Source organism: Saccostrea cucullata, unplaced genomic scaffold, assembly GCF_032062105.1.
Source record: "Saccostrea cucullata isolate Sc308-1 unplaced genomic scaffold, CSIRO_AGI_Scuc_v1 ctg45, whole genome shotgun sequence".
NCBI lineage: Eukaryota > Metazoa > Mollusca > Bivalvia > Ostreida > Ostreidae > Saccostrea > Saccostrea cuccullata.
Genome location: NW_026939164.1, coordinates 230,391 through 244,547, shown reverse-complemented (window position 1 = coordinate 244,547; position 14,157 = coordinate 230,391). Strand labels below are relative to the sequence as shown.

General features: G+C 34.4%; 1 protein-coding gene across 1 annotated transcript; it reads right to left on the bottom strand.

The window, feature by feature from the left end:
* Nucleotides 1–4,101: 4,101 nt before the first annotated feature.
* LOC134252420 (NADH dehydrogenase [ubiquinone] iron-sulfur protein 6, mitochondrial-like) lies at nucleotides 4,102–7,411 on the bottom strand. Its single transcript, XM_062734896.1, is given in 5 exon segments — nucleotides 4,102–4,351; nucleotides 5,364–5,483; nucleotides 6,195–6,248; nucleotides 7,251–7,274; nucleotides 7,277–7,411. Coding segments are annotated over 5 exon segments (429 nt in total). The 5' UTR covers nucleotides 7,370–7,411; the 3' UTR covers nucleotides 4,102–4,213.
* Nucleotides 7,412–14,157: the final 6,746 nt, after the last annotated feature.

The window sequence follows — 14,157 nt, the reverse complement described above, 5'->3', positions numbered from 1 at the left end:
AATACTTTGTACACATACTTGTCAGCAATTAGAATACAGTAAATTCGACTTAAATATGCACTTGCGTAATCAAATCATGTGATATATACCACAGAAATTCCAAAATACTAATTAATTTCAAATATAATAAAAACTGAAAATCCAGGTAAACAGAAGTGGGCGCAGTGTTTTTAACACGTTGCAGGTTTCTGCCAAGTAATACTTATTTTATAATTAACCCTGGACGAGTGACGTTAAGACATATAGCAGGAAACGGGCGCACGGCACGACCTTTACTTTGGGTTGATTTGCATTACTTAGATTCTCTTCATTAGGTAAAATCAATCAATTCAGGCGTTTTCTTATTCATTATTCCCTTTGACCTTCCTAAACGTTGTGTTAGGGCACATGCCTTCAGTAGTGATGTATATACTTCTTTGTAAATCATCGCCTCCAGAGAAACCACGCGCAAATGATAAAATCTGCCTTATAATGCAAAACAGTTTGTTTGTCCACAAGGTATTGACTTAATCATTTTACATCAACAATACAGAAAATATTTCTTAATCAATTTCGTGTTAATAACAAAATTTCGACATGGACTCTGGAATTGTGATCTTTCTTGCATTAATATTTTCTTCGGTTGTATATGGAGAACAAACATTTGAACTAGAAGCGGAGGACTTTCAATCCGGGAATACATCTACAATAACAGAAAGAAAACCAGCATCAAATAACCGTGCTCTCTGGATGTTAATGTCACAAGGAGGATTGTTGAAATTTGAATTCTGTTTGGCAAAAGAGACAGACGTGCGAGTCGACAATATTCTATATTCAAATGATGGTAAAGAAGATAGTTTCACCGTTCTCCTAAACTGGGAAGAAATAGGAACTTTTCAGACTCACTCAAAAAGTCAAGGCGGTAAAGGATGGAACGAATACGTCCAAACAGGACGAATTGGACATACTCATCGGCTTCCGGCCGGGAGACATACGCTCGTTCTCCAGCTTACACAGAGTGACCAGTACGGTGTGGAAATCGACAAAGTATCGATAACAGTCAGTGATGACAGCATACAGAAACAAGTCTTCCGGTGCAATGTTTTCTGCTTCGAGGATATCAGCTACGAGCATGTGAAAGGCCGAGATTTTGTTCCCAGTGCTAGAATCGAGCAGAAGAGTACAAGTACTGAATGTGCAGAAATAGACAACATTAAAATACCATTTTACCATAATTCTGCGAAGTTGATAGAAATCCGTGCCATGCATCCCAAGTATAAGGCCTTTGCAAACGTTCGCGATCCAGACTGGGAAAACTGCGACATGGCAGTAGAAAAACTATGGCGTTTTGATAATATTACTTACGAAGAAAACAAGGAAAAAAAGTTACGCAAAGGTTGGGCTGTTTTAACGTTTTCGGAAGAAGTCAGTTCGAATGTCATAGTTGTCTTTTTCGCTCTTAAAGGACCAAGACAAGGACTTCCAGATTCAGAAATTGGATCAATATTAACAATAGAGTTGGGGGATTCACTGAAAGAACCGATAAAGCTAGGGTTTAGCTACCTAGACCGCGAAGAACAGTATACAGAACCCGTATCCTATACATTTGAGCCAGGGGCATTAAATTATTCACTCCAAATTCCTGATTTCTCATGGACAGCAGGGCCAAGTAATGCAATCAAAATACTAATCCCAAAAAATCTCAATAGAACTATAGACTTCAAGACAATCAATCTTCGAAAACGCCCCCAAAAAGAAGAAAAGGCATTTGATTATCACGATAATGGTGACATAATTATCCAAGGGGTCGATGTGGATTTCTGGTGGCAATACAATAAGAAAATGACCGTAAAAATTGGTGACCGAGAATACAAAAATGCCGATTATATTCGATTTTATCAAAAGATTCCTTGGACAAATGGTGGATATGGGCAGACCATGGTGATCTACCAGGACGGAATGGTTCGTCTGCTACCCATCACACCCCCGGGGGTGGACTGGATCCCGTTTGGATCGTCCATACTGCTTGGAGAATCGAACCCAGTCAAAACTCGGCCGTCCGCAAACATAAAATTCATTGACATTGATGTTAAAAAGATGACGATTAAAATCTTATATGAAAATGGAAACAGTGCCATGTTGCATTTGAGGTCATCATTTGCGGAGACGATCCTACAGGTCTCCGACATGACCTTCAAGAATCGCAAGAAATATCCATTCTTGACTTTTATGTCGATGTGGGTAGCTGACGGAAACTCGGATGTAGATCACATGAGTGTAAACGGGAACATGGCACATAGCATCACAAACTGGACCAAGTTATACGGAACGTCTGTTGTCTTCTACAGGAAGTGTCTATCCAAACACAATACTCTCAGTCCCGACATCAGAGTGGAAATACTCAAATAGAAAATTAATTTATGTACTGTACGCTACAAATTACATTTAATTAAATCTGTCATTTAATATTGTTCCTTTACTATTTATTATTCTCATATACACAGTATACAAAATATTTGGAAGTTGGGTACATGAATTTCTTCAGATTTGTACTAACCTTGTCAAAGGACAATAAGCACAGATGACAAAATATTGCAGCCACATTCAACCAAAATCCTATGTTCCAGTTCAAGAAAAGGATCAATGAAAATATGCTGCATGTTTTTTTTTTCTTTAAGAGACTTGGCTTCCATTACCACGCTCTTGTTTCTTGTCAAACTCCACAGCGTCATATATTTGCTCTTTGTGGTTTAATATATAAATATTGCATGTAGTTGAGTGTAACATTGAAAATTTTCACCCCAAGAAAACCATTGTCAACCGAGGCTGCACATGCAATATTTATTATATTATACTGAATGTTTTGTACAAAAACAGTGAAGCGTGCGCGCATAAATTCTGCACAGTCGCTATTTTTTGGAATATCACCCGTCGTCAAGCACTGGTGACTGTTGCTACTCTGAAGGGCGTGGCTTCAGCGGGTAATAGTGTTTTTTAACAAATGTATCTCGACCAATAAGATTGAAGTTATTTACATGAAAGTATAATAATTTAATTTTGTTTGTATTCTAGTCTCTCATTGGTTGATTACCAAAAAGGAACGCAAATTATTTCTTAATAACCTGGTTTGGTATGGGGACACACCCCCTTGACAACCAGCTGAATCATATGTATCTATATCATCCCCTCATTTCCAGTCCTTGGAATTCATGGGAAATTCCAGATTTAATGAATGTAACTTTAACTTCAAACAGTAGCTCGATCTTACCTCGTGTACACAAACATCATGGCTGCTAGTTCTGTATATCAGTTATTACCTCCCCTTGTTTCATATCACTTCCGTTACTAGGGATGTATTATTGAGCAGCAAATTTGAACTCATAAAAAGCAACACAATTTTACACCCACAGTTGTTTAATTATTTTAAAATTAAATCATAAGGAATGACTCTAATTCTTGGCCAAATTATTCGATGATAACCTAGTTTGGGTCAATTTACGCTTTTTGCGGATTATAAAGCGTAAATGACCCAAACCAGGTTATCATCGAATAATTTGGCCAAGAATCAGTCATTCCTTCAAATATTATAAAATATCCATGGTACCGTTTCGAATTTGGAAGCCCGCTGAGAATTAAAACAGCTTAACATAACCTTGTCTTAAACGTGCACGACATTTTTTTAGAAACGTAAGAAAAATCAAATATTTCATTAAAATAAGATGCCTATTGTTTTTCGTCAAAGATTCTTTAAAAAACTGGATCCACATAAACTTGTTAACTAATGAACTTATTGTCTCATTTACCCTAAATATCGGGTAACCGTTGAGATTCTTGGTTTTTTGAATGGAGTCGATATTTACTATGTGCAAAATTTTAACAGTGACCTGGATTTTTAATGTTGGGTTACTTTTAAAACTCTGGTAACAACAAAGTGAACCAAGAACAATAACTCCAACAAAAATGCAACTATTTTCTGTATCAAGGTTCACAGAGATGAATCATATTGTTCTGGTCAGCTAAACATTCTACAGGTATTCTTTACTAAAAATATATCTCCCCTTGCATGCATCCTAACAACACATGATTTGCTGGATACATATTTTGCAACTGGAATAATAATACTTTATAATTTCATATTATTTTATTGGAAAATCAAAAGTTTTAATTTTTGTACATTATAAACAATAACTGACAAACTGTAGTGTATCTCTAAAGCAGAATTCCCTTTGTGAAGTTAATTCCGTTCTTTTGGTTTCATTTCTTCAAGATATTGATCATAAGTTATAGAGGGTCCATGTTCAGCTTCGTTATAAAAGCCCTTGTATATAAACTTTCTCCCAGAATATCCACATGTTGATACCTGTGGTTTATCCTGAAATAAGAATTCCAAATTGAAAGGCAAAACAAAACTTGTACATGAACACCCAAACAAACTGAAAAAAGAAAATGTTCTATAGATTCATGAGATTTATATTGGATTGTGCAGAATGTTTTTGATGCAGTGTGTCAACTAATTGCACATTTAAGAGATTTTTTGATCATCAAACAAAGAAAGTGGACCAATTAATCATAATCACATTTGCTATTAGCATGTTTCTCTTTGATTGTATTTGAAGCTTTCTAACAAGAGAAAATTTTAAAACTGTGACTTTATTTCTTGACCTCTTTAATTTGTTTTCTGTCTTTTCTTGAAGTAGGGATGAGTTGGGATTAGATGTAAACATTTAAATTAGTTTTTTTCTCTGAAATTATTTATTAAAATAAATATTTTTTACACATTCATAAATATCACAGAAAGTCGTAATAAAAATGCTGTCCACATTTTGAAATACAGAATTTTAAATTTTAAATTTTCAACAGTATTAAGGTCTTTATGCTTTTTTTAAAAATATCAATTGAAATAGCACATGGAAACATGTACTTGTTTCTACAATTCAATAATATAATTTTGGTTGTAACAAGTCATTTGATTGGATAAAAAATTAATCTAAATTGTATAACCTGGATAGCCTAGATCACAATGACTTACGTCAAAAACACATCAATCCGCTTGATGTTATGTTTTAAATATGAACAAATAATGATTGAAAATTAATTATAAGGAATGTGTTAAATAACAACCCAAGTTATACTGGTATAACCTGGGTTGGAGCTGTTTATGTTTTTTTATAAACCGCTTCGCAATTTATAAACATGTAAACTGCCACAACCCAGGTTATACAGTATAACTTGGTTTGCTATTAATTCATTCCTTAAATAAATTTTAAAAAAAAAATATGGATTGTTATTTCAATTATCATGGGAAAAGTAAGATGATGTATTATATTTACATATTTTACATTTATATATAGGTGACTGTGGTAGACTAAGACTTTGTGGCTTACGAGGTTAATGTAGACTTTGGGGTGGCCCAGGGCACCACCGCTATTACTCCACACTGTCTTCTCTGGACAAACAACAACAGGGTCCTCCGCTATCAGATTAATGGCAAAATTCTTGTTCACCTGCAATTTAAACATCACTGAATTCAAACGAGTTCTACTTTTCTTCATTTTTTTCCATATAAAATGACAATTCCGAAAAAAATATTTTGATCTCAATGAAGCTTGTAATTTCCATAGCCTACTGATACTGAAAAAAAAAATACCAATGTCATGCCTGTTTTTTTTTAACAATACCACAATAAATTTTATGCACTTTGGTCTTAATAACAGAACAATTAACTACACTTAAAAGGGATAAACAATAAAAATCATTTCTATCATCTAAAGCTTTTTAAAACTAACTTTTTGTACATACAACAGATGGGGAAAAGTGTCCGCAAGACGGGGACTTGAGACTTACGATGTGCAGGTGCTCTAGCTACCATACAGCTACTAGGCAGATGTACCAATCCCTACATAACCCTTTCCACCTTTTTCTTCAGATTTTCCGTCCTAAAAACCTCACTGAGACTCCTAGCCTACATACTGATTTCGTTGTTGGGTACTAAATGTTATAGATGATGAGAAAGCGTAAGCCAAGACCCAACTCAAACAGGGGACTGCTCAGTGACCATGCCAGTCCTCTACCATTGAGCTACTTTGAGAATGTACATTTATACAATCCCCATAATGTATCTAATATGTATGGCAAGGAAAACTAACATTCTGTTGAATGCTACCATTTTAACATGTATATACTTCTGCTTTATATATAACTGATCTTCCACTTACCAGCTTCTTTTTGTCTACAAATCTAATTCTTCTATAGTCATCTTTGTCCCACACCTGTTATAACAAGATTAAAACTTTATGTAATATTTGAAAAACCACAGAATCTAAAATTGTGCATGTTATAAAAGTATTTAGATCTACTACATATATTTTAATACATATGTAATGGCTTTCTTTTAAGATTACTTTGTTAACAAATTAGAAATTCATTCCCTCTTGAACTACCCCAGCTGAGCAGAAACACAGCTTTTCCTTCAACTTAATTATGGTGTCACAATCAATGAAATACATGAAAAACTGTAATAAAAATATTACAACTGCAGTAACTTAAAAACAGCATTTCAAACAATTACATGCTGACTGAGTACAAATAATCCTTCCGCAGATTTCATTTATGTGTAAATGTGTACTTGAATGCTAAAATACAATGTAATGTCCTCCAATTTTCTTAGAAGTTCAAGGAGGATATGAAGTACACTTTTCACAATCATATTTTCATTTAATGGTAACACACTTCACAATATATGTCAGTGCACATGCAGAGTTCAAATTCATTTTTCATTTGGAGTATTTGTGAAAACAGAGGCAACATCCACGTCATGAATCATATAAATGTATTCTATACAGTGTACGTGGTTGTAAAGTACAGTCAAACATAATCTTAAACACTGTTGGATAGAGAATTTCCCAGATATCCAAGGAGTCGAGATATTCAGGGTAAAGTACTTAAAAATGGGGTTGGAACATCCAAATCACTTCAACATTTAATAGTATTCAATATTGTTGTAGTATGTATTTGTATAGCAAAGGTATCTAAAACATGGCTATAAATTTATCATTAAGCTGTTCATTTAATTGTGTATAGAAAAATAACACTTATGACAGTTGAGGTATAATAATATAATTGTATTTATTAATTATAAGCTCTTTTAAAAATTGATCACTTGATCAGTACTGATCTGACAAAATTCGGAACTGGTCAAAGACTGTACAATGAGCAAGCATGTGAATGAAATTTAATTACAAGTTTTGCAATGGCATAACACTTTAACTAACCTGTCCTGTATGTGTTACTTCATATATTCCACAAATCTTCCTTCATCAGGTTTTGTGGCTAACAAACGAACAGACGTACGTAAAACACGCACTCTCGCCAGTGCCCTTGTCAAAGCCATAGAAGTTTGTTTAGTTTCGTTTCAACGACCTTCACCTCTATGCAAAAAAATGTTTTTCGATCCCGAGCTCTTTCACACGGTTTGATTAAAACAGATTAGGCTTGAGCAAGCCTGAATTGCAGATCTAGTTACTAGGTATGTTATATTTAGGCATGTTTATGTGTGTGTGGTTTACGATAATGACAAATCAAAAACAACAATGATTTTCCACGGAGCGCTAAAAATACAGTCATGTAATTGGCAAGTTGCAGATATTTTATTATTATTAATTTAAATTGTTTAATTTGCTTACCAGGGGCCTATCTACTAACTAACGTATGGTATGTTAATTTAGGCATGTTTATGTGTGTGTGGTTTACGATATAGGTCCCTGTACTTAACGTTAAATATAGGTCCCTGTACTTACTGAGTATTATAATTTGATGCGCACAAGATTGAAGATGGCCCGTAGATTATCGAGGGGGGGGGGCACATTTTTCTCAATAATACTTTTACCCAATAGCTATTTGCTGTCATATGATGATAGATGTGCACAAAAGAGAAGTAATTGAATACTTTTAGAATGATTCATCTTTGTTATATTTCAGGTATTTATATATACATGTGTGTATACGTCAATAGTTGAAATATATATCATTTTTAAGAAAGAATATCTATGCCATCGAACTTAACGATATCTTCTTTACGATAGCTTTTCAAGATAACCCGCTTTTCGCTCCAGAGACAGAATTTTGATATAGTAATCTCCTGCTAGATGCCACAAATCAAATTCACGACCTACGCGATATGATAAGCTTACCATCTACTAATTCAACGAGATTTAAACTCTTCAAATATCTTATACTTTTAAAATTATAACTCTTATAAATTCTAAACTATACTTTTATATTTCACATTAAGGAGACGTATTATGAGATTAACAGTTTGATGACATATCTATAAATCTTTTTTTTATACATTGGGATAATACGCAATTACCGCAGTGGGATATTAAGTGAAAGCAAGTACTAGTACTTTCAATTATGAATCAACAAATTGAAAATGTTCAAGTTCATCTACATGTAGCTTCATTCACTGTTTTTTATGCCTGTAAAGCAACGGAATCGTAAAAAAAAAAAAAAAAACTCGAAAGGATCATCTTCTTATATATAACTCCGCGATCCACAAGATAATAGTGCTTTAGCATTATATAAATATTGCATGTAGTTGAGTGTAACATTGCTCTGTTTACACTGCGCGACCCTTTCATGGCGATTTGATAAAAACTAAAGATATAAAAAAATAGGAAAAATAAGTAGTCTACACTAATCTCAGCAGCAACTATGCAAAAATATAATACAGAAACTTGCCTGTATTGGTCAGTGTTATCTTATATATACCACCCCCATGATCCACAAGATAACAGTGCTTTTGCATTATACATTTATTGACTGGGTTCGAGCGCAACATGCTTTTTGTCGGACCCAAGAATGAAACCGTTTGCCGAAAGCAGACAGTTTGGTTCGAGGGTCGACAAAAAGCATCATTTTTGCCTGAGAATACAGTCAATAAATGTTTTGTTATACCTGATATTGTGATATTTTTTTGACATACATGTATCTTGTACTGTCTTCCTTGATGTAACCTCAGGTTCCGTCACTGTTGAGCAGAAGCATTTGAGAAACGAATGCTGAGATTAGTCTACGTCCATGGTGTGACGTAAGCAGTCCAACATCTCATCGACAGTTCCAACATCTCACTCAGCGATCAAACATCGATTTTTTATGCCCGTTCAGTAAAGCATTAAAAATGTTAGACTTTTTTCGTATAGATTTGTAAAGGAACAAATTTTGAAGATATAACAATAAACATGTATTCACAGAGTGCTCGCAGTAGGATCCAAACACATGGGTTTCTCTTATACTAGTATTTGATGTACTTACCCGTCTAACGCAATTTTGTCGTATTTCTATTCACCTTATATATATTTATCTATCTATTTATTCTATTTTTTTTCAATTACATTATTTACCGGGTAATTAAATATGTACAAGAATTAATTATCGGAAGTGATTAACAAATGGGAACAACTCTTTTTCTGAAACGTGATAATAAATAATAAGAGCCCATTTCCAACTCCGGGCTCAATATTGATGCCTATTAGAATCATGCCAACAGTTAAACTGTTTGATGTGGAGGAGTAGTAAAGAAGATTGTATGAGTTTTTGTGGCTTTAACCCCAACACACACGCCTAATTCACGACGCAATATCCAGTCATAAGTTTTATTCTCCTATACTGTATGCCAAAATTTGTTGAAAGATTTTCAGTTGTTCCAGAGAAAGAACTGAAAATGTTTTTAAAATGTTTTAAAAATGTTAACGCACGACGACGGATGAGGCGTACACGAGAGCTTCCGGGCAATTAATAGCCTAGGGACGCATTCATTATATGCAAGTTATACATGTAGTATGCATTTCATGAAATGAAACAGCATCAATGAAACAATTTTTTGTACTTTCCGAGCGTGGGTGGAGAATTATATATGACCGAAATAGAAAATTATCAGAAAGAAAAACAGACAGCATAATTGTGTCGTGCATATTTTATCATCGTGTCATTGCACTCTCCACATGTTATTGTCAAAATGAAGAATTTAGTTCGATAACGTAGTTCATTCTTTTTGAATATATATATTATTTTAATTGCATCGTGAAAATTCGGCGATAAGTGGTTTCAATTTTAGGCAATTCAGCTGAGGTTTCTCATGGCTATGTGAGATGATACAAATATGACAAAAGATAGCTTGACAAGGCAATGAATTTCGAAACGTTAACTCTCAGTTTGAAAGACGGGGGCAAGTGCGTCCTCCTTTTGTTTGGTTCTTAGCGAATTCATCAGTTCGTTAAATATATAACATAAATAATTAATATATGCATTAATGCATAGATTTTGCGTCATTTCTTTTATCCTAGGTAATGCTGTAATAATAAGCAGTTTGACGTCAGAGTATGCATCCTGTCTGGCCTTTTGACTTTGAGCCATAGAAAAAATATTCCTTATTTATGCGTGTCCTACACTTTATTTAAGGCTTTATATAGAAGATATACAGGTAACTGGGATCTCAAATATTCAGAATTTGTCCTTTAATAGAAGACATCCATAATAGAAATTTATGCATGTAAGCATGACAAGTGGCCCATGGCTACACCGCTCATCTGTTTACCTTGTTCTTTTTAAATGTCTTTTTCACTCTTTTCCCAGGGACATCTTTAACTCGATATTTGTACATTACCTCATCCTAGCCCCGACGGAATATAATTTAATCGAAGTTGAATCAAAACAAAATATAGGGTGCTCAACTTTCAATATCTCTAACATGGCATATCTCTTGTTTTCAAAGTATTTTATATTTTTATTTCATCTCCGATTTAAATCGACCAATATACAATCCAATGTTTTTTTTCTATTCTAAAAGTTATTATAATAATCATAAAAAATTTCACATGCCGACTTTTAGCGAGATTGTTGTAATTCCTGTATCATCAACTTATTTGTGAGAAGCCAGTTACTGTTAAAAAGTTAAACTGATCGTTCTCGTAGGATGCTCAAAAGTATCTAATAATTTGGGAGATGTAAACACCATGTGCAGGTGAAAGCGGAATATTACTAAATAAATTACATAAATAAGGAAAGTTGGTGATTAAAAAAAGGTGAAGCCTACTCGGTTGTCATACAATTTAGCTGTCAGTTGGTCGGTATCGAACATACTAGTACTCATTAAAATATCCAAATGTGAAAAAGATGTGCTAGACTCTTTGGTGACTTTTATTTCAATTGACACCTCGTATATCGAGTCTACATAACTATTGTTAACAGATAAAACCTTGAAATTCGATATCCCTGGGTTACTAATATGAATAAGTTACACTGTACTATATGAGAAATTTAACAACTATCCCCTAGATATTCCAGTATAAACGCTTATTCCTACTGTGTTCCCACCTACCCCTGGGGCCATAATTTGAGCACAAATGAAACTGCGTTCCGTTAGGATGTTTCAGTATTATTATTATAAACCAATGCTTCGCCGCTCTGAAAGGAATAAAAGATTATTCTGCATATTCTTTGAAAAATTTGATTTTCTAGACATTACAATGTATACCATTGCTTCCAAAAAACCACCAAACTCAATAATTTGAACAAATTTGAATTTGCAACGCCAGAGAATGTTTTCACATAAAAATGGCAAACTACTAGTATGTACCTAATCTTTATGTCAAGAATATTTTGAAAGATTATTTTTGCTATATTCACAGCTATGATACCTTATAATAACTCCATCTTATCCACATTTAACAAGTTTCAACATTAAAGAGCTAAAGCCATAGACCATATTTGGCCTCATATTTTACACAAAATCAAAATTTCGATTCCATTTAGGTAAGTGCATGATATACCACTATGAACAGTCTACGTCCTCCAGAATTGTGTTACCATCGGGGGCATAGTGTTTCACAAACATATCTTGTTTTTATAAAGATAATTTTGTCTGTTTTTGTGGCGAGGGCGATTTTGGTACATTAATTGCGGTTTTAGTAGTATCGTTGATCTAATATCCAGTTAAATTATATAAAACAATACTTAACAACCGAAAAATTCCCTGTCTGTTTAGTGTATCCTAGTGTAACACTAGGAGTAAGGAGTAATTCTGATGAATAATATATGAAGGCCGAAGTTGACCTAGTTGTGTATAAACTTAGTCTGATTATAGTAAAAATGAGTGGTTTCTTCTTTTCAAATTTAATGAATTGAAATTATGCCGAAGCATGACCATACCCAACGGAATAACCGTTATGAGTAATCAAAGAAATGGGTTATGCGTTACATAATTTAGGAATATCTCATTAGTGCTCATAATAACTGAAAGAATCTATACATTGGTTTACCCTAGGTCCTTCATTTGCATTGACCTACAGAAAAAATAACTTCAAAAAAAAAATCTAGAAATCATTCAAATCAATCCTCGATTATATTTCCGATACTGTTTTACAGATTTCGAATTCAAATGAATATACAAGATGCAATGATGAAATTGATAGCGTCGATACCAGGGAATCAAACATGTCTCGTGCACTTAATTGCATGCATCATAAATGTTCAGTTACAAATAACACATTTTTAAGGACACCAACGTGCAGGAATACACTGACAGAATTATTGCTGCACAAGCAATGTTATGTAATTTGTACCATGAATTACATAGAATAATCAGCTTGTAAACTTTTTGAGATAACCTTGTTTTTTGCATCTCTTTAAATGAGTCGTGAGGATAATCGTATATACAGTGATAAGGAGTTTAACTTAAATAAATTCTTTAGTCTATTTACGTGAGACGGTGCAAAATTTACTTGCTTCGCTTGAAAACACATCTAACTCAGCTTGTTTCCATTGGATCAAAAGGTACACCATTCCACTATTCTATGAATATGGCAGTTACTTTAAATCATTATTGGAATAGTTATTTACAAACAAGTCCATGAAACAATAAAATCAACAGTCTCGTTTAAAGTCATCATTTCGTAAGTTCTATGGTCGATACAATGGCCTTCTTCTCACCAAACGCATTCTATCAAATGCTGACCTACTTTTTTAATTCATTCTACTGTAATTGTATACTAGCCTTTTATAACACACTGAATTGTCGACGGATTTTTCCGTTAATCCCCAATCATGACAAGGAGCACACGGCAGATGTGACCGATCGGCAGCGGATGCCCACTTCTCCGTTCCACCTCTGATGCATTAAAGCCCGTGTTTGTCCTGCTTCAAAACTTGAATACTGTGCGTTATCACCATATTATTTCATTTATAACGAAAAAAAATTTGATTTATAGTTTTTTTTAAATGTCAACCTTAAAGGACAAAGTCTTCTAATAAAGAGTATTGGTCAAATGACGTAGCGCATCTTCTTGTATTGCCGTCGCCCGCATGGCACAGTGGTTAGAGCGTCTGCTCTAGAGTTGCGAAGTAAGGAGTCAATCCTTACGTCGCGGGTTCGAATCCCACTGTGGGACGTGGAGACTGGTCCTTCGGATGAGACCGTATATACCGAGGTCCCATATAGCGGTAGGTGCTGGCAAAAAAGATCCCTCCCATCTCAATGGCCCTGAGTGCCGAGTATGGGACAAAATTTGCAGCTCTCCACCGGCAAGTGGTGGGGTCTCCATATGAGTGAAGAAGGATATGGAGATAACGAACAGTATTCAATCTCAAAGTCCATAAACAATACAAAATAGGAGCAGAACAAACACGGACCTCCGAAACCTCAGAGGTGGGATCAGGTGTCATGGAGGAGTGAGCATCCCCTGATGACCGGTCACACCCGCCATGTGCTCCTTGTCATGATCAAGAAATAACGGAAAAATCCGTCGTCTATTCAGTGTATTAATAATGGACTAACAATTAGTATGAAAAACGTCAGTCAGCATTTGACTCAAAGATAAATTGTATTTGCTGACAAGGTCATTGTATAGAACTTACGAAATGATGACTTTAAACGATACTGCTGATATGCTTGTTTCATCAACTTGCTTGTCAATAATTTACCTCGTTTTAGAAAATGTTCATGCGTAGAGCATGCTCTTGCGTATCGAATCAACTGAGATATATATACTCCGTATGCAGGTTATGAAGGTCTATTGCTGCATAGGTAAGGGAAGTTGACTATAGAAAAGTTAAAGTCATCACGTTTATCATATAGCTTGGTTGTTAGATTACCATTAACGTCTTTTAAAGTAAAATATCCAA